This window comes from Anser anser (assembly GCF_964211835.1).
Source record: "Anser anser genome assembly, chromosome: 20".
NCBI classification, from domain to species: domain Eukaryota; kingdom Metazoa; phylum Chordata; class Aves; order Anseriformes; family Anatidae; genus Anser; species Anser anser.
The window spans coordinates 1,657,958-1,684,600 of record NC_139741.1 but is presented as its reverse complement, the minus strand read 5'-3'; the positions used below and the strand labels follow the sequence as shown (position 1 = coordinate 1,684,600).

The window sequence follows — 26,643 nt, the reverse complement described above, 5'->3', positions numbered from 1 at the left end:
AAACAGCAGGAAACCTGGCTACATGGCCCTGGGGAGGAAGGCAGCATCCGTGCCCTCCGCAAGAGAGCTGAGGGTCACGAGCATCTCTCCTGACAGCACCTTGCGGCCAGCCGAGAGCTGCAGCCCCAGCACGCTTGCAAAAAGGAGCCTGGCGTAACTGTTGACGCCTCACGACAGCTCACATAGTCGGGAGCAGAATGGCACGGGGGATTTGGGGGGGGTCTGTCCCCATAACCACAGTCCCAGCCCTCCTGGGGCACGCTGCGGTGCTCCCAGCTGGCAGCTGATCAGCGTCCCGCGGAACAAATGAGCTTTAAAAGCCCGCTCCTTTGTATTATTCCCTACTAATAACGAGGCGGCCCTCGTAAATAGCCATGAAGGGAAGTGCTTAAGCTCATAATTAATAAGCGCTGCCTTGGCTTCAGCTGCTGAGCCGCAGCCCGCAGGGAGCGGTGGCAGCGCCCCCGGAGCTGCCCGCGCCCAGCAGCGGTGGGGGGGTCCCTGTGCCGGGGGTCCCGCGGCTGGGACAGCACCGGGACGGGCACGGTGACACCGCACAGCTCCAGAGCCCGGCTGCCACGCAGACCCCAGCGCTACGGGCTGTAAACATTTATGGTGGGAGGAAAAGGACGTAAATCATGTTTATGTCCCCTGTTTTCTTTATCGGGGCACTAATTTGACAGGGAAGGGAAATTTTTGCTTATTTTACAACTCTGATTTTGGCTGCAATTTGATTTCAGTAGCTGGGAGGCGAACACGAAATCTTATTTTTATTCTGGAGTTGGTACAAAAATTTACATTTTGACAGAGACCCCCACTAACATTTTAGTGCAGCTATAGCGGGCCTCCGGGCATTTTGCAAAACACATAACCCAACGCATAATACACTCATAATTCACTAATGTTTGCTGAATGACAGGGTTAAGTGGCTGCTATTCCCGGCCTCCCACCACACTAATGTACTCCAGACCTGCGCTCCCTTTCTTCTGGATGGAAGTCAAATCGTTTCCTGCAGCCCTCGCCGTGGAAGCTCCTTCCACCACACATAAACAGTACTTCCTAAATTATTTTTCATTTGTTCTTCTAATCTAATTTTTCCCTTGGAGCTCCACTAACCACCGGGCCCGTGGCGGGGCCGATGTTCTGACTGCTCACCCGGGACCAGCCGCCCCGTGCCCACCTCCACGGCCGATGCTGGTGCAGCCTTGGCGCCGCAGACCCTCCACAATTTGCAGGTGCAGGCACTCAGCGGGAGGGTTTGGGTGTTCTCCTGGTGCCACAGGGGGAGGACGGGGAGGTGTCACCGCATCACCTGCGCAGCTGAGCCATTCGCCCTCGCTAACGAAGTTGGCTGACGCTGCCCTCGTCGCGTTACTCTCACCAGACGCGTGCGCACAGGCTGCGCCGTGCCCGCGGCATCGGCAGCACGGGAAAATGCTGCAGAAATGCTGCAATCAGCCCTCGATGCAGACTGATCGGAGGGAAGGACAAGGTCACTGGAGCCCTGGATGGGGACCCCGAGGGCAGGGGCGATGGGGCCATATGCTGGTCTCCCCCCAGGAACAAACGCTTCCCCCCGCTTCAAATAAAAGGGACTCACAGGTCTGTTCAAAACAGTTTATTGTATTTTTTTGTCAGACAAACACATTGATTTCTGGACCACAGTAGAGGATGGAAACCTTTCACAAACTTATTTATTTGAAAATACAAATATAAAATTATACTTTCCACATCTGTGATGTGAGAGACCCCCATCCACATAGTATTTTACAACAGGGCTTTAGAAAGCCATACACAGAGACCTGAAAGATGCTTGATATATATAGATACATATATATATGTATATATATAAAAAAAAAGTCACTACCAAAGTTCTCATCAGTTCATACTAAAGTATAAAAGGAAGGGCTAGGCTTGCCACTGTGCCATAGTTTATTTAGGTACATTTATGACCACCTGAAATGCTTAGACTTGCATTCTAGTACTGATGGAGTTCAGACCTTGTACAACAGAGAATGACTTAATTTGCTACCCACTACGGTCAACGCGACACACAGATCCCACGCTTGGTGTTACAAGTATGTACAGAATACAGAGCTGTATAGCACGGGTGAGTCCTGCTTCTCCGCCAGGCTGCTTGGATTTTTACACTGATCTGAAATGAAATTCTCTCGAGACGATACATTCGGATTGTTTGGTAACTGAGAACCGATCACGTAGATTTACTCTCTCAAACTACTTATTTTTTATTATTTTTGGTAATTTTTATTACAGTATTAAAGTATTGCTTAGCTTACAGAATCTCCTCACGTAGTGTTCACACACAGAAATGGGTTTGAATTCGATTCTGTACGTATGAAACTCTACAGTGTATGTGCGCAGACCCCAGGATCTGCCGGTGTGTCTTCAATGCATCCTGTCTCTTAAACTTACACTAACTTCAGTTTTCTGTTTAAACTATTTTGCTTAAAAAAACAAACAAACAAACAAAACTAAACTAAAAAAAAAATTCAAAAAATTCCACCCAAGAGACATATCCATAGCATAAAAGACAGCTATGAGTTAGTGTTTTTTTTTTGTAAACAGTTTCATATGCAATATCATACATAACCATGGCTGGCCTTCAGTAAAAATGTAGTAAACTATATTGCTTTATTATTGATTATGTTGCATTGAGTGAATGGCAAAAACGAAACAGGAAGGTAACTGTGGCTGGAGTCACTAGCCCTCATTCACACTAAAGATGAAAACAGCATCAGAGGTTTCAGAGCAGGGGAGGGAAGAAAAGAAATCTGAACACCTTTCAGGTCGTTATTACCAACAATTACCCAATGGTTTAACTAGTCTAGCAAGATGTGTAACATTCACCAGCTGAATGCTGCTGTACAATGAAAAAAAAAACCAACAAAAACCAAAAAACTTACAGCAAGAGAGCCATGCTACCTTAAAGTCCAAGCTACAAATTCAACTCAAAATGAACATTTATGAAGTGTAAGAAACAAAAACAGGGACAGATCAGGCTTCATTTTAATCAAGCCAATCACAAATGACTTTTTTTTCTTTTTTTTTTTCTTTTTGGTGGGGGAGGGTAACTGAATTCTTTTGGATTTCTGCAATTCCTTTCAAAATTGGCATTGTGTTTGGTAAGAAAAATTGTCCCACGGCACGGCCAGCACAGCACCCAGCGCTGCGGGAGGCGTGCGACGGGGGAAAACCTGCTTCCCCGCCACTGACCGCTCTCGGGGGGAGGTATTTTCGGTGCCCATTTTGCACAGCTAGATAGAAATCTCTCTTTTTGGTCACTCTGGGGGTAGCAGTTCTGTACGAGCTGTTTGGAAAGAAAAGGGCAATATCCGCCGTAACTGCGCGTTCGCTCCCTGTGCTTGACTAAAATAAAGATGTAGCTGAGCCTTTGTGCAGAAAATTTACAGAAAACCCCCAAACAAACGAACGAACAAAAACCCCTTTGAAATGGACTTCTAGATGAGTGGGGGACTAATGTGAACCTTAGTCTAGGTAGCCACATCAAAACATATCGGATTCCACGACATTTGTGCTATGGGCCACTGGGACTTTTCAAAAGGTATATAAACATCTAAAACATATTCACACAGATTAGCAATTTCTTCTGAGCATTCTTAAAAAAATATTTTTTTCTCTTAGTAAAATCGTTTTAATATACCGTGCCTCCCTCTTTTAAAAAATAAATTAAAAAAATCCAGTTTTGCATATCTAGCATTAGCATTTAAGGTAGTATGGCACATCCCCTTTTCAAAGTCAAGGGTGGGGATCTACAAAATGCCTTAAGAGTTTGCCAGCATTTTTAACATTGTGAGACCTTTGGTTAGTTGAAACCGCATCAGATCAGCAAAAGAAAAGAAAAAAGAAAGAAAAAAAAAACAGGAAAAGAAAAAAAAAAAAAGGAAAACCTTCCCAAAATTATTAGCATTTTTTTTTTCTTAAATAAGAGAAAGTTCTATCCTTACTGGTCCTAAATCTGAATAACTACATCTAAATTTTTAACCTTAATTACGATACACCTACCAATATGTACTAGAAGAGGAAGAGAGAAAGAGGGGGGGAAAAATTCACTACACTAGCATCAGGACAGCACTCTTACAAGATAGCCATTTTATACACTATTAACATACAACAATGATCAACAAAGGATATTCTATGAGGTGATAGGGAATGGAGAGGAAAACCAACTGGTAGTACAGTACATCATCAACATTGACAAAATATCAATAAAAAATTCCCTGATTATACATTGAATTTCAGGGAATTTGGTTTGTTGTTTTTTTTAGTTTTTATTTTTTAAAGAATTGTTTTATTTACTTTATTACTTGATCAAGTCTCAATATTTAAAAAGCGTCCAGCATTTTGCTTAAACCTGGTTGTTCTGAAATAAGAAAAAAACCTAAAATATTACACAAAAAAGCATGATTCTTTCTTTAAAAATAAGAAAAACAAGGTTTTCTCCTTTCGGTTAGCAGTATGGTGCCTTGTTTTTGTTAAAGATGCCTTGCTCTACCTTGTCTATTGAACGTCTACATTAGTCTACTTGTTAGTAAAATTTACAAAAATAGGAGTGCAGCAGCTCTTTTTAACAAATGTCGCATTCAGTGTCTTATACTGGCTGTACCTAAAGTACCAAATTTATAAACGTAACAATTTAAAAAAATATTAATAAAACTTGTCAATATTACGTTAAAAAAAGAAGAAATATATCCACACTACAGTATGTTCTTAATGCCACCTACCATGTTGTACTTCTAGTTTGCTGTTGCAGGCCTATTTACCAATATTAAAAAAATTAAATTAAAAAATATCCTTCATAAGTTTCCTCCCCCAACAGAGGACCATATATATAACAGCCAAATATTAAACATGTGCAAATAGGAAACTGTCAGTTTTTCCCCTACCAGTCACAGTGCAATGATGTTTTATACTTTATTTTTTTAAAATTCTGTTTACAACTACAATAAATTAAAATCTTCCGTTGCTTCTAGGGTGAAACTTGTAGCACTGAGGTATTCCCAAAAAACAAAGTCGCTTTCCTAATTCGTTAATACAGAAAAGTAATGGATAAAAAAGGTAACGATGCAAGCTCTACCACCGCTCCGCCTGCAGCTCCCTGGGGCGGGGAGCCCTCTCCTCCCCGGGCTTCGCAGGGCGCTCGGAGCAGCTGAAATGACTGGACAGCAAGTGGATCTAATTCGAAACAACAACTAAGAACAGGTGTGCTTTGAACCTTAAATGCGTTAAATAGTAAAACCGTAGCTTCTTTTTCAGTCTTGGGAAAAGCAGTTTTTAAATTAAAAATACAACGAGACTGTTACTTGGTAAGCTGTGCACGTATGACTAGATAGTATGCTGGTATGACGCTAGGACAGTTCGAAGGTCTACCACACCTACAGAGCAAGCGAAACAGTGTTAGTCTAACGCTGGTGGGCCAGCTCTGGCAGTTGGTCTACACGGTTAAAACTTTACTTTTTTTTTTTCTTCCATTTTAATAGAGAAACTGCCTCAGACTGACTCCATCACAAAAATAGTTTGTATTTCTCTTTCTTAATAGTTTATATGTAGTTAATGGAATTGTATTTACAGTATTTTTTTTCAGAATTCACAATTTCAAAAAACCTTATATCACCTCTTTCAACAAAAAAAAGCACTTATAGAAAAAGGACGCGCCAAAGTCTGCCGTCCTTGCCTTATTGCCGAAAATAGATAGAATCAGGTTAACGAAGACGTCACAAACGAAAAGAAGGGCTAGGGAACCCGCTGCCGGAGCGCGTGCCCGCGCCCGCCGTGCCCCGGCAGCGCCCAGCCCGTCGCCGCCGCCGCGGCGCTGCCACCCGCCCAGGTCTACGGTGCCAGAACTGGTGCCACCCGCTGAGACCCGCGGCGCCGCCTCAGCGTCCTGTAAGCAACAACGACTACGGAGAACGAGAGGAACACGGAGGGTGGGGGGGAAAGGAAACGAAAGAAAACCCTTAATATAAACAGCTAGGCTATGGTTAGGCTCCTACGAGATACACAAAGAATTAGGTCTACGTGGCTACGAGACTATGTCAAAACGCTACGAAAAAACGTGGGTTTGAATAGGTTTAAAAAGGGGGGGGAACCCATCGAGAAAATAAAACGAACAAGAAATGGATTTTATATACATACTTTTAAAAGCTGTTGTTTTTATAGTACAGCAGATTCATGAGATGATGAGAGAGATTTTAAACAACCTAAGTCCGTCGAGTGCCACCTCCAGTTTGTTTGTTATTGGTGATGATGTAGTGCTCAAAGTCTGATGATATCACCTAAACATGGGACCACTCAGAAACTTCGCCCTGTCTTGCCCGGACATCCAGATAGGCTCTGAAAGGAGAGGAGCACACACAGGACACAGAGGAGAGGAGGGTCAGTGGAGGTTTTGAAACCCGACCACGCGCGTGTGGCCGCCCGCGGTGCTCAGGCGCTGCCGCGCGGCCTGACCTGGCGCTGCCCTGCTCGGCGCTGTCCTGGCCACGCTGCAGGTGCAGGCCGCGGCTCCAGAGCGGCGGAGCACAACGCCATTTCTCCTTCCTACCCTGTACCTCCCGGCCCCCGGCCCCCGTGCTCCTGTGGCTGGGCTCTGTTGGCACCAGCCGGGCTTTGTGGCGATCAAACGCGACTCAATGCACTGGAAGAACACAAGGCGTTCCTCGGGCATTGCGCCCCAAATTTACAAGGCTCCTGTAAAATGAGTGTTATATTTTTTTCCTATTTTATTGTATTTGTGTGGGCACGCGGCAGCTGTAAGGTTGGAAATAAATACTAAGGGCTTCGGGCAGCTGCAGCGAGGTGCCCGTGCTGGCCGTGTCCCCGGGATCACTGCCCAAAGCCACCCCACCGCTGTGCCAGCGGTGCAACGCCGAGCACGGCACCACGGCCGGTCCTGGCCACGGGCACCGCGGGGGCTCTGCCGTGGTGGGAGGGGATGCGTGCCCCAGGATGTGCCGCGGCGGTAACTTCAAACCCGGTGGTCCTGGAGGAATTAATAACAAGGCTCATTTCCTCCACTCAAAATCTATTTTAATTAGTAATGAGCAACATTAAAAGCACTTTCTGTTTTTAAGTCATTAATGGCTTGAGTTTTAATACTGGCCAGTAAATGATGGTTACAATTTGATGTGTTGTGGTAAGTGTAAAATGATTACAACATATTAATCTGATGAGCACTGCCTTCACTGCAGCATTATTAGTTTGAATTATGATGTTCTGCTCAAACCTCTAGCATGCTTTGTGCACCACCTTGTTATTACACAGGCTGGCGGCCCAGAAAACGTGAAGGATTCTGACAAATCGACCTCAGAATGCACACTGATATGTACAAATAATAACCGGGATTAAAGCAAGAGTGCTTGTGCATTTTTTTTTGCTTTCCCATACAAAATGCTACTTGGTGGACCGAATCAATTCATGAAACAATTTCAGGTAATCTCATGTGTTTATGAGTAGACGAAGAGTAAATAGCAAACCCCTTTATTCACTAGTATTTAACTATACATCTATTTTTACATCTATTTTTGTATTATTTAAAGCCTCTGAACATTTTCCACAGATCCCAGACCTTTGACTAACTACAGTCCTAATTCATACACTGATTTTGAATGTGAAACCTGAAATTGATCAGACAGTGCTGGGCTAAAGACAGAGAAATTAAGGTTGTCACAGATACTACATTTGCGTGTCTGCAGCAAGAGCTCTAATGGTGAACTTGCATGGTTTCATGGGCATACCTTCTAGTTTTCATTGACTGACTTTTCTAATCTACGCTATTCTCTGTGTAAGACTATTTGTTTGCAAAGATGAATATACCAAAGGCCAAAAAATAATAAAAAAATTAAACATTTAATTAACTCGAGCTTAGTTCAAAGGGTAGGAAACTGGCAGCGATCCAAGGATGCATTACTCAGGTAATGTCTTTAATTTAATTTGCTTAGCTTTAATTTTTTTTTAATCTTGATAATTGCTCTATGGTTACTAGTTACAATGTTATCTTTTAGCTGTAATATTTGGTACAGCACTTAATTAAGAATGATGGCTTCTCTGTAATAAAGCAGTGGGGCTCGTCTATTTTTAGATGAGTGCATTCATAGCGAATCTATAACCCTGACCATGATGCTGTCAACTGGCACTTGATTGCTTCCCCAAAGGTTTTTTGGGATCACCGTTTATTTCTGTGGGGTTTTGAAGTCTCCAAATTATTGCACGAAGCGTCATGAATATGAAGACATGTCTTCGCTGGGTTCTAGCTCCCGATCTGCCTTCCAGTTTCCAACCCATGAGATTGATTTAAATAAAATAAATCACAGAAAGGAATGATTAAAGGCCAAGGAAAGACGAAATGAAGGTAAAAGAATTGTTCACTTAAAGTAAATATAAGGGAAATGGTAGTTTAGCACAAAGTACAAATGGTATATACTGTAATACCTCCAAGTGAGATGGCAACCAACCATGTGTAACGTTTCAATGGTATCCATTTGTAAAAGCCGTTGCAATCAAAGGTCCCTAAAATTGTACAATTGTTAAGTTCATCAGTGCTCTATACATGGGAACAGATGATTATTAATTTTTGGCAAGAAATTATCAAAGGACTTGAAAGACTGTGTTGCCAGCATGAATATGTATTTCCAAAAGTTGTTCCGGTCACTAATGACTCCATGTTCTGAACACTCGTTACCTTTCCAAGACCATCATCTTCTCATTCCCCCGGTTACAAAAATAAGCTTAGGGTTTTCCCTTTTTTGTTTTTAAACCAGGGTTAGTAAATGGAGAGTGTTAAATAAATATGTATGTAAAAAAGGGCTACTGGACTCTTTGCAGTTATTGGGGGATAGGAGAAATTAAGAGGCTGCCAATCTGCAAGTCAAATACAAAATCAGTCTTTGAAGAAGTATTAGTGCAGACAAATCAGGATATCACGGCTTTTATTGTGCATCTCATTACTTGAAAGATTGGGATGTCACTGAGGTCAAAGTGACCAAGTTTTCCAGAACAAACAGGTCTTTTTTGTCAAGTGAAAAATGGAAATAAGGGTCTTGGAAGTGGCAGTTTAAATTGGTGTAGCTCTTAGTAGAATAATAATATTCTACATTTTGTATTAGAATGGATCCAAGGGGGCTGTCAGGTCCCTTGTGTGTCCGTGTGAGGAGCAGGACCAGGGCAGGAATGCAGAGCACAAGGGCACAAGTGGAGGGCAGCAGGCTGTTTTGGCTTTTTGGGTACCAGCAGTTTATGCAATAAAAATAACGCAGTTTCAGAAATTTTGTCTGCACTATGCTCCCACTCCCCCATTTCATCCAATTTGGTCAAAGAACAAAATTCTCCATTTAGTTAGAGGAATCTCGGGGGAGTTCTCTGTACTTTGACATGTTTACCTTACAAGAGGGAAAAAAATCTCAGCATTTTACCAGGAAAAAGTAAAACAACTTAATTTGCTGGTATTCTGTTTCAGAGACTGACAGCCACTAAAGCGGATCAACCACATTCATGCTAACACACACAGGTAAAACAGTGCAATCTGAAAAACAGCATGCAGCTTTGTTAAGCAAATTTCCATCGCCCGTAATTAGTGAGCCTTCAGAACCACGCAGCATTACAGAAATACGTTTCCAATGACTTGACAACACAACGCAAGTGACTTACTTGTAACCTGCGAATTTTAAGGACTGTTAGTGACACCGTAACTGGTCTGAAGATGCCTGGGGGTGAGCCAGCGCCCACCTCCCACGCTAACGTGCCCCCAGCTCCACACTGAGGCCGCAACGGCAGAGGCTGGAAGCTCCAAGCCCGGACAGTCCCGTGCCACCAGCGGGACACTGTGACCCCTGTGGGAGGGACGTGGGCAGGACTGGTGTCCCAGAGAGCCTCTTTGTCCCCCTCTGTGTGAGCAGAGGCTTGGTACACTGCCTGCAAGCAGGCACATCAGCCTCAGCAGGCCATTGGACTGATGTAAAGAACATCTGGACAAGCAGAAGCTTGGAAGGCTGTATTTATTAAACAGGTCCTTTTAAAATACGCCACGTCAGGACCTCAGAAGGCATCAGACGAGCGTTACCAATCCGGTTTGCAACTCCAGCGGCTCTGGGGCAACAGTGTGCAGCTCCGCACGAAGCCTGTCAGCAACCGCAGCAGGTTAAGCACAGCGGCAGAGGCTATGGGAGTGATGTGCTACCCACTCCATCATTTAATAGTTTAAAAAAAAAAAAAAACACAAAAAAACCTTAATGTCACTAAATAATGACCACCCCCCCCTCCCTGGCTGGCACGCAGGGGCCGCGGTGCGTGGTACTTACGGCGATCCCGTGGCCGAAGCCGGAGCCCGGCTGTGGGCTGGCAGCGCTTATGTAGTTGCCGACGCCGGAGTCCTGGCTGGCCGTGCCGTAGAGGTCTGCGACGGGCCCGGGGCTGTTGGCCCCGGCGAAGCCTCCGGGCCGGGCTGGGTTGGAGCCTGCCGGGGAAGCGGGTGCGCCAAAATTCGGTTGAGCACTGTAGCTATTCAAGACTGGTGTGCAGAGAATAAAGCTGGGTATGAGGCCAGACGCCGGGCATGCACCGTTATTACAAAGCCAAACACCAGAATAAACAGCCTAGGCCCAACTTCTAACACTTAACCAAGGCCATGCGATAGGAGAGCAAGTACTGAATAATAGTCAGCCCGTACTACTACGAAGCTTAGAGCTCCAAAATATATATATGAATATATATAAAAAAAAAAAGAACAATCATTCAACACACTACTGCAACCAGAGACTGGAGGTGCTCATTTTCACCAAATTATCACAAAATATAATAGATATTTTTCAACATCTGACTTGATGCTCATGCAGTAGTAACAAGTTCTCTAGGTCTGGGCACGCCGAGACAGCATTCACATCCCATGCAAACTACAAAGGAACTAATTTGAGACTACACATTGTGGTAATACTGATATTAAAACGTTGACAGCAAATAACTTCAATCACTTCTAGTAAAATCGTTTTTGGATCCATTCGATACTTTTGAAAAAAAACCCGCCCTTTTAAATTGGTAAGCTGTAGAAATAGTTCAATAGTTTTTTGTTGTTGTTGTTTGTTTTTTAATGGTATGGAATGGAACAGTTTGGATTTTTTTAAGTATGAGCAAGGAGAGTGTTGTTTTATTTATTTATTTTTTTTCCTTTTGATTTGGAGAGCGAAGACCTACCTTCGTCTCCAAAACCATGCTTGGGACATCAACCAAAATTAAACAAATAAATAAAGATCAAAAGCAAAAAAGAATTCCAGAGGGTGTATGACAACTCACCTCCTAACGTGGAAGTAAAAGAAAATTTTATTTTTTTCCTCCCTTTGTATTTTTTTTTGAGACAGAAAAACAATGTAAATAAGAATGATACTAAAGAATAAATTTAGGTATTAAAGCATGTTAGATGATCGGGCTTCTGGCATTTCTCACGGCTGCTCTTGGATGTAAAATTTATGAGTAAGAGGTTTCAATGCAAAAGAAAAGTCAGCGGGCTGGGGAGAGCTGATGGGGATGGCTGCTGGAAGCTGGAGCTACCCCCGCGCCGTGCTGGCGGCCCCTCGGCAAGCGCCAGCCTCGCCCGCCCGCACCCACCATCGCCTCGTGGCACGGCCGGCCCGCGGCCTGCACCCTGCACCCCGCACCCTGTGCCCTATACCCTGCACCCCGCCACTACCACCTGGCCCCAGGGCCCCTCAGCTCCCCCGGCCGCACAAGGTGCTGCAGGTACACGGGGGGGAGGCCCGGTCGCACCAGCAGCGCTGCTGCAGCCTGCCCAGGCTCTGGCCACGTCCTCACAGCCGAGCACGACTACCGGGGCACCTAACACCACTCTGAACACAGCACAAATAGGTCTGCCGCCGCTGGCAGGACACAGCCGGCCCGACCACGCAGCCACCGTGTCCCTGTGAGCTTGCCCGAGCTGTGCTCGTGGGTGTAAGCAGGCATGGGACTGCTCCCGACCCGCAGCAGCTTCCACCACCCTCACCTCCATGCTCGAGCCTGCGCCAGGACTTGCTCAGCCTTCTCCCCCGGCTGCAGCTCCCTGCCTATCTCCATTAGGCACTAAAAGGGTTTATAAAGTTTGATAGCCCGCAATAACCCCCTGCCCCTGGCTCAGCACCGAGCCGATCAACTGCTGGGGTTTACTGGGGCTGAACACCAGCCCGGGGACAAGTCCTGCTCACCCAGCAGGAGCAGCGTGAGGGAAGACGGTGCTCCTGACGAGCTCTTTCCAAGACACAAAGTGGGCTTGGGAACAGACCTGCCTCACCAACTGCAGAACGTGAACGAGAACTGGGGGCCAGCGGCCAGCCCAGCGCTGAGCGGAGGCCGGCACCTCGCCGGGGCCAAGCCGCCACCAGCCCTCCGACCGTCCCCGCCGCGCTGCCCACGCAGGAGGCACGCATTTCTCAAATGAATGGATTAACTACTCGAAAACCCATCAAAATGGCAACTGTTGGCTCTGCAGCAACAGGAAAGTAAATTTTGCAAAATAAATGATTTTCTGTGGCTCTAAAGTGGTAGCAGGGGAAAGTAAGTAGGTCATCTAAGCTAGCAAGTTAAATGAAATAAGGCATGAGAGAGTAAACAGATTATTTTGGAATTCACTGGCAAACAAAGTACCATATTTTTATTATTAAAGATTAAATGTCAAGATAACATTTGGCCTTCTCACTCATGAAGAAAAATATCCAGCTGAGATGTTCAAAAGCCCTTTATTACTATAAGCTAGCACTTTTTTTTCCCCTTTTCTTCCTTCTGTTTCTACAAAATGGATGCGGGTTTCACTGCCCAGTCACACAGAAAGCCCCACTCAGCCGCTTGTGCGAAGCCACGAGTCTCCAGGAGTGACACAGCCGCTGTGGGGAAGGATGTGCCCAGCACCTCGGGCAAGAAGGATGTAAGGACATACGTTTTTTTAGAGACCAAGGATACCAGAAGGTAGAGGGCAAGAACAGCTGGGGACAGCCGTGGTCTGGAACGTCAACAGAAGCACCAAACGTTACAAAAGCAGCCCCAAATCGCAGGGTGCAGCTAACGGGGCACAGGGTGCACCAAGGCTGGCAAGGGTGCTTGTGTAACACGTGGCAGCAGCAACACCGGTGGCTGCATTGCCAGTTCACGACCTGCTTTCAATTGTCATACAGCAACACGTGCGCCAGTAGGAGGTGCAAGGGGCGACAAGGGTGTTGTTACTGCCGGGGGAGGCAATGCCAGCCCCCAGCCCAGGACAGCGGTGGGACAGCGATGCCCTGCCAGCACGGCTGCCGTCCTGCGCGAGCGGCTGCCTCCCCACGACTCGCAATGGATTTCACAGCATGGTTTGCTGGGAAGAAGTCCAAATCGTGACAGTAATGTGAAGTCCCCAAAACACACGGCTCTCATCTAGAGGTGCACAGAAGATTTAATTAAAAATCAAAGTTGGGGTGCAAGGCCAAATTTCTCTCTGCAGAAGCCCGCTAACAGCAACAGCACGTCGGGGCTGGCACAAACATGCCTATATAATGCTTTAAGATTCAATTTCAAGATACAGTGATCAAATACAGCGTTTCAAAATGGTACTGAAATGAGGGAAGGGCTGGTAAGCTGGGCATCCCACAGCAGACGTGTGACGCCGAGGCTGCCCTTGGGTTTGGCGGCGAGCGGGGATGTGGGGTGCTGCGGCCAGCCCCACTGGAGATGCTTGGGGCAAGACTGCGGGGATGCTGTGAGTGAACACCCCTGTGAACACTGCTGCAGCCCGGGACCAGGAGCGGGACGCAGCCAGGGCCAGTGCCCATGCGATGCCGGGGGCCGCCCGACGCCGCGCTGCTGCGGGCAGGAGCAGCGATCCGCGTGGGGACGAGCCGCGGCGATGCTGGGGCTCATCAGACATCCATACGCTGCGGCATCTCTGCATCATTAACTCGCCAACTGCAAAACCGTGCACAGCTGACAAGGAGACATGCTCTGCCGTGTCCTGAAACCTCACTGAAGGGAAAGAGCAAACAGACCAGCAAGGAGCCAGAGAGATGCTCCGAATCAGCCCAGCCACCATCATTTACATCTCCAAGAACATCGGAGTACCGGCTGTCAGACATGCAGAATGAGTTGGCGACTGTTTATTCAAACGTCCTTCTGATTGCGGGTATGTAATGTAAGGAAAAGGCAATTTTCTATCCACTGAGCATCCATTTAATACTACACACTGATGATCACAGAAGTGACTGCAGAAGAACGCGCGGCACAAACGCACGCCCAACGCCCCGCTCTCTGCAAGCGGCTCCGCGGGGGCGCGGGATGCCCGCTTTGGGCACCGCCTGCTAAACAGCTGTTTGCAAAACTTTACAGGAAGGGCTGGAAGCTTTCACAGAGCTGACACTTTGCTTCAGACCTGATACATGAAATAGAAAAGCTCTCATAATTACCAGGAGACTAAACACTCCGCAGAAAGCCTTATTTTAACGATTCACTCAGCCATGGCAAGTTGCTAAATATTTGTCTTCTTACAATAGCTGCACTGAAGCGCACCTCGAGCTGGAGGCACTTTTACGATCGCTTTGAAACAACAGCAAAGGGACCTTGAACGACTTTCCCAACATACAAAATGCAATGCGTTTGGGTAAGAAACGCCTGAAAAGAAATTTGTTGTACACAAGCCTGTGAATAATCTGAGACTAACATAAAGCAGAAAACAAAACAAAAATCCTCCAGACTCTGGATACCATTTCAGTCCTCTAAGGAAAATGAAGACGCTGTGGAGATGCAGACCTGCAGGACCAAGCTCCTGCTGTCAGCTCTGTCGCAGCAGGAGCTGTCCAAGAGCCGCGTGCACCTGCACACGGGAGCTCTTCTCTGGGATGCGTTCGGTGCAACCCTGCACGTTCACTGCACCCGCTCCTCGAGCCCTGCTGGGGCTTCTCTGCCCAGGCAGAGAACCTACTGCACGTCTTCCTGCCAAGCTGAATAGGAATTTGGAGAGAGTTTTAAAATGCATCCATAACCTCAAGACAGTGCTTCAATGAGCAAGGCTATTTTATTACTAACTCCTCTCGGCGCCCTTTAGCAGAGCTAGAGCTGTCTTTATCCACGTCTAACACGCGTGTAAGGTACTTCTCACCGCACCACTCAGACAAGTGAGTTATGTGAAGGAGCCAACAGCTGGAGCCCAAAGCGAAGCTGCCAGCTCAGGCTGATGGAGAGGCAGGAGGCTCGGTGCTCCGAACACTGCTGGGAGCAGGGACGGATCTCGTGTGAGCTCGCTTATCGAGCACCTTCTCCTACAAACCGCCGTGTTAGCACAGTCCTTGCTCGTACATTAATCCGCATTCAACAAGAAAGGTCATTATTGGAAGATAAACTCTCTTTCGATGAACTCTTGAGAAATTTCTAAGTCAGGATTCATTATGACATTTGCCTTTGCAAGTGGTGTATTGCACTAAACAGGATCCAAATGCCTCTCTGGGAGGGGAGGGAGCACATGGGTAAAGCACAAGTTGCATGCTGAAATCCCACCCAGAGAAACTCAATTCAGCTATAAATGATGAAGGTAATGAGGGAGGAGAAGGAAGAAAAAAATATAAGGATTTTGATATTACTGGCCTACAAAGAAACCTTGCATGGTCCTGGGCTTATGATCAGTCCTCTCAGGGCTTAGTAAATTAGCCATGGCAACGAAGCAACACTCTTAAGCACCCCTCAATTATGCTGTGTTTCAAAAGCAAGCCAGGAAATACACGCAGGGCTGTAAGGCAGGCACTGCCTGGGGACCACTGCTCTGGCACACAGCCACGTGCAGCACTGGGTTACCACACTTCTCCCTCTCCAACGGCACCAGAACCTAGACCTAAATATACACTCAAAGCAAGAGAAGCTTCCCAAAGTGATTAAAACCCTTAACATTTAACGTCCTCAGGACAGATTAACGTCCTCAGGACAGATTAACTCAGGAGTTGATCCAAAGCCACAACACATCCTCTGTTTGTGCACCAAGCCAGCAGCCACACCTGGACCTGGGCAGCTGGAGCACAGACCAGGCGTCCACCGAGCCCGGGAAGAGGGCTCAGCCCCTGGGCAAAGTCAGCCCAAGGTGGCAGCAGTGGGAAAAGAGGTCAGTAGAGCAGTCTTTTCTATAGTAAATACCATGCTTGTGCTTTTTTTTTTTTTTTTTGCACTTAACATACAAACATTTCACAAGTTAGAAAAAAAGAAATGTGATGAGCAGTGCAAAATCCACGGCTGCCTTCCCCGCCACTGCACACAGGCAAGGGAAGTCTCAAGTTTGAAAGAAACCACCAGATGATTTACTGGCTTTCCTCCTTGAGAAGAGGCAGAATACTTCAGGATGAAATATAGTGCCCCGTTATCGCAGCCAGAACTGCATCTCGTAGCTGAGAGCGCAGCTGAGTGCCGAAGCGAGCCGGCTGGAGCCGCCGCAGCTCCTCGCCCGCAGATGTCCCCATCCCCTCCCGCAGGTGTCCCCATCCCCTCCCGCCGACGTCCCTGTCCCCGTCCCCTTCTGCAGACACTGGGGTGTAAATCTGGGCCCGTGCCACCGCCCGCGCTCGCCCCAGCCACACATCTGTAAGCACTACAGCAGCGCTCCCGGAGAACCGCCTAATGACAATCAATCACCTCCTGGGGAGGGCTCATTATCCCTGGGCAGCAATTAACACTGGTGAGCTAATTTACTACTGGCATTGCTACAGCAGAGTCCAACCACAGAGGCTGGTGGAGGTGTTACTCCGAGAGCAGGTGCTGATGTGGAGCACGGCATGGAGACCAGAGCGACACGTGTAAAGAACAAGAGAACGAAGCACCCCCCCGTAAACATATTCTAATTTTAAAAGTGTGTACCTGTTTATTTTTTCAAGTGGAGCGAATGCAAGAGGCTCTGTGAAAAACCATTTTAAAAACCAAACCAAGTGGAAGGGATTGTTCAGTCCTAGCAGTGCGGAGCTGCCGCCGGGAGGAGACGTCCCAGCACCTGCGAGCCTCCTGCTTCCCCCACAGCCGCCGTCGGAGGGAAGCCTGGGCCAGCCCCAGCCCACGGCAGCGGGGCGAGACACCGCGGGGAGCGGCATTGCCCTGGGACCAGGCAGGGGAGCACAGCCCCGTGCCCTGCCTGGGAAGGGGCTGTCCTCTCCCCCATCCCTCAGTTTCTTCAGAAGCGGCTCCTTGTCAGAAATTTGCTGCTAATTTCACACCAAGCGTTTTCTACAGTTCTTCCTACACCCAGCGCTGGTCACCTACGGCACGCTGTTCCTCCCAGCCCTCCTTGCTCTGCTTCGTCCCGCCAGCCCCGGCGGTGCCCTTCCACACAAACAGGCTTTTTGACAACTTGTTGATCCAGTGCTCTAATTTCTGGATGACTCTCTCATCTACCATAAACAGCCACGCACAATTTGGCAGGCATTTCTACCATCAATGTTTATGATAATAACGACACGTGCTTGAAAGCAGCAGGAAATTTTCAATATAACTATCATTAAGACAAAATGCTTTAAATCAAAGCCATTACCCACTACCAAGACTCAAAGCTCACAAGATTAGGCTGTTTTTTATCTTTATGAAAAATTCATATAACATTCCACAAACAACATCTTCTAGCTCGAAGGAGGAAACAATCTAATAACAGTTAACGCCGGCGAAGGAGATGGAAAGGGGATTGAGGTGGGGGATGTACGGCCCGGGGTGGGGGCAGACAGGTCAGGGAGGTGACTTCTGGCCAGCAGCAGGGCACACACGGGAGACGAGGGCGAGCAGGCTCCTGGCACCAATGGCACAGGGATGGTACTTGCCCGAGCGCGCTGCGGCCCCGTCCTCCGCACACAACCAACCGCAGGGCCCAGGTAGCCCAGCTGGAACAGGAGCTATACCAGTGCTCGGGGACATGTAACTTAACTCACTTGAGATTTACTGCTGGATTTAAGAGGAGTTGCCCACTTTTTTTGCAGAAGGAATATCATCTGTAGCTAAAGGGTAACTAGATCTCATTCCCTGAGTTGGTAAGTTGGCCACAGGCAGCCAAGTAGGGGAGAGGACGCTTTTACTGCCTTCCTCAAACCTCTGTGGTATTGTGCTGCAGTGTCTGGAAATTGGGAATTTCCCCAGGAGTTACCCAAGCATTCAAGCCTGCTGCACTGTCTTTGCAAGAACCCGAGTATCAATGCCGCAGAGGACATTACAGTAGAACCGGGGCTACTGGTGCGGGGCAGATTGCTCCCCTCCTGATTTCCTGAGCATCCTGTGTGTCCTGAAGCATCAGCACCAATGGCCACATCTTCGTGCATGACTAATGGAGCAGCAGTCACAGTGCGGTGCTGATACTTTAAATAACCACCACAGTACGGACTGTGGAGAAACTCCAGCACTGCGTGCAGAGCTTAAATTGTTGGTGCTTAGAGCCTTACAAATATTGTGTCGTTAGCTAGCACTGCACTCGTCTTACAGACAGCTTGGCCAAAGCTAATTCTTTGTGCACTCACAGCTGAAGTTAATGGGCGCGTGTACCTTGCTTTTCAGAGATGCTAACTACCCAGATGTGATTTATTTGAGACTCAACATATGAATTAATGCCAGTGTGAAATAAGATGTCGGTGCTTGTGACTCTTGTTTGCCATTCAGACTGCGAGAGTGCAGAGACACAGCACTGAGAATTAAATGTTCACGTTTAGGCTCTTCTGTTATATACCAATCACTGCACACAGCTCCTGCCAGAGGCACAAACACATTTGTTTGTGGTCAGGATGAACTATCAGAAGCACTGCTGTCCTATATCTGCTGTATTTACATACAGCACCATTTCATGTCTGAGACTAACCGCACCCGGCACACCTCCAATTCAGATCAATGCTCGAACTAAAAAATGTCTCGGAAATAATGAGCCGGAAAGACACAGACGTTCTGGAGAGCAGCAATGTACAAACAGCTCACAACTAGCTGAAACGGAAAGTGGGAGACAAACCAGAAAAGCAAATAACCCCGGAGTTACAATTAGAGGTGCCGTTTAGCACGGCTCCTGCGGAGACCTGCGCGGTGCCGCGCTTTGTTTGCGCTCTTTCCAAGCAGACTTGAAAAGCAAACACCTCTCTGTAAGAACCTGTGGCAGACAGAGATCCTCTGTCAGTACTGAAAGCCAGAGACATTTTTCTTAGGACAGCCAGGTCAGTCCTGCCTCTGGAAACCCCAAGTGCTGGCTCTGTGCCTTCTCAGTGCGGCTCTGCAAGGGGGCACAGCCGCAGGCAGCGGCAGGCAGCCCTCCCTGCCTGCAGCCCTCCCGGCCCTGCAGGAACAAACAAAATAAAACAACTGTTGGGCTCATCAGCAAAGTAAGTGGTGATGAGGCCAAGAGACACTGAGAGCTGCTATCTGCCTTAACAAGGTACTATTTGTACGTTATTTTCTATCTGCAGTCACACTTTAAAAGGTTGTTCTGTCTCTGCAGCCCCTTTGGAAACGGCTTCACACATCAAAATATCGCAAGGATAACGACAAAAAGCAGTGGGTGGTGAACAGGTTCCCAAGCTCGGCAATTACAGCTGGAACTGAGCAGAGCATGGGAGGGGGGCCCCGCCTGACCCTCCTCGCGGCAGCCGCCTCCCAGACCGCGCGGTGTTGGTGACAATTATTAACACTTCCCAGGCCCGCAGCTAGCAGCAATCCAAGCTGCTATGAACCAAGCTGGACACGTCGGTGTGATAATGACAATTGTGAACTTGTGGCGACTGTTCCTGCCTCCGTTCTGGTGCTCTCCTGCCAGCACGGCACGGGGGCTTCTCCTGCTCCGCCGCCGTACGGAGGCCGAGCACTCGGCATGGACACAAACAGCGAATTCTGAGTGATGGTGGACGAGCACAGAGCCAGAGCCGCACAGTTTGAACAGACTTATGTAAGCTAAAAATTCAAGCGGTGCAGGTGTTTAAAAACCAAGCACCGTCCCCTTGGTGCACGCTGCAGGCACGTGAGCAGCACCTGTTCTGCTAAAGACTGCACTTAACTCCTCTGAAGCATCAGCCATAGCTGCTGATGCGCACTGATTTGCCAAAAAAAAAAGACACAAAATCCAACGTATTCAAGCCCAGCTTTTCTAAGTCATACACTTACGTAGCAGGACAAAGAAATGCACTTTCCAGCTTGGCTGTGATTTTTTGCGAACAATCAATATTTACTGCCTAATCATATTCTCCATATTGCAAGTTAGCGGTGTCACTCGCGCGCCGGGCCGAGCGCTACACGGAGGCCACACAAAGCTGCACTTGTAGAAGCTGCAATCAGGGAGCCAGCTCTTGTCACAGCCTTACAAAAGGATTTCCTCTCGAGCAGCTCATCTTTAATCATTATAAAAGCACAGAAGTTTAATCCATTTTTGATGTAAGCGCTAATAGCTTTGTGTCCTTGAAGTTCAAAGTGGTCTTCGTGCATGTCGCTAATTAGCCGAGCAAGCAGCCATTCAGCTCCCTCTCATGTTTCTAATTAGATCCTTAACAACAAACAAATGTCGACCTTACAAAGGCTGTGCTACGTTTCCCTCCATTAGTTAAACAGTTTGGGAGGGAGGCGGTTTCCATTTTTCTGCAGTCGCTCCCCCCGAGAACATCACTCGAGGGTGCCGGGCCAGGGCACTGGGGTGCCTGCGCTGCCCCACACCGACCGCCTCTCGCTCAGGTGCCGAGCACCGAGGGTCTCGGGCGGGCAGGGACCACCCCGGCCCCACGCTGCGGCCTGGGATGCTCCCCAGCTGTGTGGAGACCAGCACGTGAAATAGAGGTAGAGACACTCGGTCCTGTCAGCCATCTTCCCAACAGGTTTCTCTGCCAATTTAGCTGGTTTTACAGTTAATTTAAAATCTGGTGTGGTTTAATTTTTACGTACTTCATGTGAAATGGTTGGGATTGTTTCCTCTTGCTCTCCTTTGGCGCTGGATGTCTGTACGGCTGCCTCAGAGCCGTTTCAGCAGCAGTACCCCCACCACAAAGTGTTCGGGTTTTCAGGCGAGCTCCCTGCTCCAGTGCCCGGCTGGGGCGATCGAGGAGGCCCCTGTCCCGAGCACGGTGGCCGCTGCCCCCTCTCCGTGCCCTGGGCCGCGGGTGCTCACCGCGCCGTGGGACCCGGCCCCAGCGCTGCACGCGCTGCCAGTGCCCGCACATGAAGCTTTAACACTTATTACCATCCATCCAGCTGGCAAATGAGGGCTAAAGCTTGTGATTCTGTGCTAATGCAGCCCTCTCTCTAATAATTTTTCTATTTAAAATGAACAAGAGCCAAGCTAAGAGAAGCTGGCGCCGTCACCTCTCGCTGCGTAACATGAAATCTGTTGCTACTTTTACCATGGGCAACCACGTCTGCATTAATTGTTTACCACAGCCCGGACAGGTCTTTTATTAATATTAATGAGTAACAGGGAACAAAAGGCCCCTTTATTTTTAGCCTACTCTAATTGCGTAGTAATTACTCATCTACAAAACAAATGAACCAAACTCCATTGCCATAGCAACAGAAACTCCGGCCTCCCACTGTAACACATTAACTGGCTATCACTCCTGTTAATTTTAAATTGAAGCCTTTTGTACAATAACAGACAATACAGGAGGAAAATTAAAACAAAACCCGGTCTTTGTTCCGCTGCCCGACGCGGCCGCAGAGGAGGGCAGTGCGGCGGGGGCACCCTCCCGCGGGGCGGGCGCCTGTGGGGACAGCAGCCCTGGGCCAGCCGGGCAGCAGGCGAGGTGTGCGGCCGCGTTGAACCCCGGTGTTCCCATGCCACGATCCTCTTGTGCCATGGAGTTTGCACCAGGAGCCTGCACAGAGGTTTCCACCAGACTCTGTCGGTCAGACGGGTGCCCCCGAGTGGCCCTGTACGCCTGCACTGCTTTGCATGCCTCCCTTGGAACGGGCAAGGGCAAGACCCTCCCCATCACTGCTGTGTTTGTTTAGCTCGGACTTGTTTTGTTGATCCTGCTCCCTTACACACAGGCCCAGCACTGGGAGGAAGGAGAAAGTGGCACTGCTCTGCCTGACGAGTCCCACCAAAATGAGATCTTGGACTTGAGTGTCAGCAACCATGTGCCCTTCCAGCCTTCACGCCTCAGGCAGGACCTCCCCGACCCCTGCCACTGCTGCCAGCAAACACAAGCTACAGGCACCAACAGGGATAAGGCTGCCTGACACGGGTTTTCAGTCATTTGCAAAGGAACATGTGAGCTCACGGATAAGGAAACTGCGAGATGCTGTGCCTACCACGCGGTGTCTCGAAGAGCCAAGGGCACCGGTTCATCTGTCAGCAGCGAATACTCGCGGCTCCTTCGCAGGCACCTGGGAGCCCTCCATGGCACACAGCTCTGGGCTCTTGCTATAACTACCAGGAAATGCCTCTAAAAAGACCCAGATGTATGAATTGATTATTTTTAAAAAGCTCGAGTTTATATACCTGAAGACCAATTTCGCCTTCTCCAGCAATTACTGATCCACACTCCTCATGCTAATCCAGAGCCAGATGCATGCTAGCATCTGCTGCAAGGAAAAATGCCACTGCTTCTTTTTCACTTTTTTATCTCAGAAAGGAGAGAGGGAAAAATATAACTGTAATTATGTATTTACTTCTAAAACGTTTGGGGAGAGAATCAGCATGAAAATACTCACAATAGTGTGTCTGTAAAATGCGCACCGTGTCACATTTAGCTGTTGTTCCACTAATGGGTAACAGCCTGCGCCTGCTGCCAGACAGGCGAGTTACTCCTCAGCTCAGCGAGTACTTTACGCTTTTGGTGATTAAAATGCACGAGACGTGCTCATGTGCTTAAGTATCTCATTGCACCAGCCAGCTCACGCCGAAGGCCCCGCTTTCAAACTTCACAATGGCTCGTCTGCATCTTGCGTGGAACAAAGTTTAATTAAGAGGCCAAGAGCTCTGTCCCTCTGCTCCCACTGGGGAAGACGCAGCCAAACGGCGTCACTCGGCCACCGCAGCGCTCGGCGGGGCTGCAGCACAGCCTGCCCGGCCAGGGGGCTGCACGGGGCACGACGTGCGTCCTGCACGAGCTCTGCTGAGGAGCCTTTTCCCATTGAAAATAATTCTCCTGATTGAAAAGACTATTAAAAGTTAGCCACTAAATTCATTAAAGATTAACTTACACTGTACTTAAGTCTGCACTTCAGAGGTGGTCACTAATTGCACTGGAGATGATTTATCAAGTGCGCGAGATTTTCTATTACAAAATTATTGATTAAAGCTGATGTATTTAAACCACAATAGACTTCAGCCAGGAGCCCTGTAAAACAATCGCCGCTGTGGTCAAGGCCTAATAACAGCAGCACAAAATTGTTTTAAATCTACTGAATTTACCACTTTGTCCTTTAGAAAGTTCAGTCCCATGAGGATTTAAAAATTCAGAAAATGGCATCCTAGAGTAAAAGAAGACAACCAAGGCTTGTGGGTAGCCTGAGTTCTGGAAAGAACAGGTGTGGGGGCTCAAACAGCCTGGAACAACACAGGACTTCCCAACTGACACAGAAAGACTCTGCTTTCATTATTTTTAGTTTGGGGTGATCTGAAAAGTAACTGTAGCACTCACTAAAGAGAGGGAAGGATATTGTCTGTGACACCTGCAAAAAGCACCCACGGAAACGCCGACTGCCCTTCTCACGTAGCCATGCTACACAGGCTGGAGGAGAATGGCGTATTCACCGTTCAGACGGGTCTCGGTGCAGTCTGGCTTCTTCTCTGTTTAACACGAGACATTTGTCTTTGTGCTCACCCGTTACAGGAGCACAAAGCTGTGCGTGGTCCTTTGTCTTACCCCTCCCTCCCTGACCGCTTGCAATGCTCTCAAATGCTGACTGCCTCTGTCAGGAAGATAAGCAAAAGATAAAATCTGATGCAGCCATTAATTTTTCGATGCATCAGCCGTGCTGAGCTCCAGTTGCCAGCCTCTGTCACATAATTACAGGCTGTTCCAATGGAGTGAGAAATTTCAGCCTGCTTGCTGCTCCCAAGTGGTCCACTTGTTAGGTTCTGGCTTTTGAGATTACATAGCTTGGATTAAATTTTATGCACTTTTATATAGCAAAATAAAAGAAGGAGAGTACTTCCATCTGAGCTGCCGTGCCACAAGGGAGTCCTCTCAATGGGCCGTATAAATCCCAGACTGGCTCATCGCTGGATCTCCAAAATGCTCCTCCTCCTGACATTTCTGTGTGCCGGCATCGGCTCCGCTCCTTCCACACACAGACCAAGTGCGGTCCCACTTTTTTATGGCTGTAATTTGCTAACACTATGGGTGCCTAACGACAAGATTAAATTTTTAGAGCACCTTCTTTAAGTGTAAGACCAGGATTCCTAAACCCCATGCAATTTGTCGCTCTGCTAACTTTTAGATACACTCCTCACTTCATCATATGCCTTGCGCATTAAACAGTGGGTCCTCCTGTCTCCTTGGCAGATTGAGATGGAAGGGGGAAATTATTCTCCCCCTTGATGCAGGAGTGGTTCAGCTCCTCAGGGGCAATAAGGGAAGTAATCTGGGTGGCTCAGATTGCCTTGCATGGGCTTGCATTGTGTCAGCTCCATCCAAGCAGTTGTTTGGTTGATTTACTTCATGTTCTATTAGAGGTAAGGAGCAGATACAAACTCTTAATTACATTTTGAAAGCCCATTCTGGATATTTTATTTCCTTTTAAAGCACTTGCTGAAATAAGTGCCCTAAGATTGCCTGTACCCAGCGGAGCAGGAACACGCTCAAAGCGCACTCGGTTTGCAGGGCATCGCCCGAGTGCCCGGGGAGGAGGGAGGCTGCGGAGGGGGTGGGACGGTGCCATACAGAATCTGTCTGCTCCCAGCAGGGTACTTTCTGACAACCAACAAACTAAACAAATAAGCAAAGCCTAATTCAGGATCTCAATTACCATCTGTGAAACTTACTGACTACAACTTCATTTGTGAAAGAATTAAAAAAGTTTAGTGCATAAACCGGGGCATGAGAAGCAAAGACGCTTGCTGGCTCAATGGCAAAGATGATGAACTTGTCTCAAACTCCTAATGCCGATATTTATGAAATGTTAAATCTTAATAGAAAAATATTCCCTTAAGCTCAGTGACATGGCAATGAATACAAACCGCCACTAGCTTAGAGTCTCTGTTGCATAACAAGATTTAAGGTTTATGACCTAAAAACAATTGCTTTACAGCTCAGGACAGTCTGCAGGAAGCTGCTTCACACACATGGTATTATACAGACACCCAAATGGAGTGATTTGCATTTGGCACATCTGGTCTACAACTGCTAACGAATGATTCTATGGGCTAATATGGGCGAATAACAGGCTGATGAAGAAACCATGATTGTAAAATGATTTAAAAAATATCTTAAATTCTTTTAAATACAAAATAAAAATAGGAGAATATAGTTGTACTCAGCATTTTAATTCCTAGGGACTTTAATTTGAAAAAATATAGCAAATTTACTATCAACATAACAGCATGTGCGGGTTCTTGTACAGAAGGGTGTAGGTTGCCTACAGCCATGTTCAATTTAAACTTCCAGATAATGGGATTTAACAAATACGGTACTATGGATCCAAGCCTTTAGCAGCTCTCTGCTTTATTGATAGCCCTACACTTTCAATCAGACCAAGGCTATGCTTTTAACTGCCGCGCTATTTCACGTTGATGGTACCTATAATATCAACTCAACAATGCATGTTCTACAACTACATCTACTGCTACCAGTACGACTACTACAGTGCATGCATTTAGTTCAGTCCCACAGATACATACACTCTAAGAACAGGCAAGGGGAGATGTGAAATGTTTTACGGGGGACAACAAGTGTTTCGTTTTTTAAGTAAGGGAAATTAATAAAAACATCAAAAGAAAGAAAGTGTACAAAAAAATAGAGACATTTCTCAAGAGTTGATATGAGTCGTTTCTTGAACCGTTTCATCTGAACAAGCAAAAAACATGCAACCAGCTGCTACTAACAAGAAGCTGGACACTGAGAGAGGATTAATAGGTGTGGACAAACCTTCCCGCTGAGAGCGCTCAGAAGAGTGTTTGAGAGGAGGTGTGCACGTCCGAGTGTAAGAGAGGCCGGAAAGTATGCCTCAGAGACACCCTCTCTCACAGCAGCCCCAACCAAGCAAGAGAGAAAACAACAAAACATAACTGCTCACACTCACCATCAAGGTCAGTAGCTCGCGTTACTAGATTCGTTATACTGGCAAGTATAAAGTACAGTAAGGGGTTGTCGGGGCACGGGGCTCAAAGCCGGGACTGGCGCCCGAAATCCAGATGTGCTGGAGCCGGGGGCCGGGAGTGGGGCAGCTCCTTGCGCCGTGCCCCCGTGCTGTCCCACCGCGCTGGGCACCGCCGGCCATCTCGGCGGGCCGAAGCGTGCCCGTCGGACCCGCCGCACCGGCACGGCTCACCTGGGACAGGCGTGCGCGGCTGCCGCTGGTGCCGAGCAGCGGGGATCGGACTGAGATTACGGCCTTAGCGTTTTTGTCTCCAGTCATCAGGGAGGAATAGTTGGTGGCAACAGGTTGGAAACTGGAAAAATCTCAGACTTGTCAATGAACCAAAAAGGAAGGAACAAAAATCCTCTCCTGCCAATTTTTTGCTGTCTC

General features: G+C 47.7%; 1 protein-coding gene across 13 annotated transcripts in view; it reads right to left on the bottom strand.

Moving 5' to 3' along the window:
• Positions 1–1,605: 1,605 nt before the first annotated feature.
• MSI2 (musashi RNA binding protein 2) overlaps positions 1,606–26,643 on the bottom strand; it is a 238,687-nt gene continuing 213,649 nt past the window's right edge. For 6 of the 13 annotated variants that reach the window (XM_083805959.1, XM_083805955.1, XM_083805946.1 and 3 more), the window contains 3 exons: positions 10,335–10,543; positions 8,470–8,547; positions 1,606–6,372 (listed from right to left, as the gene is read on the bottom strand). In XM_083805959.1, coding sequence (XP_083662085.1) covers positions 8,506–8,547; positions 10,335–10,543 — 251 coding nt within the window. In that variant the 3' untranslated portion in view covers positions 1,606–6,372; positions 8,470–8,505. The remainder of the gene's footprint in view (positions 6,373–8,469; positions 8,548–10,334; positions 10,544–26,643) is intronic. The other 7 variants (XR_014574159.1, XM_083805957.1, XM_083805947.1 and 4 more) reach the window with 3 other exon arrangements.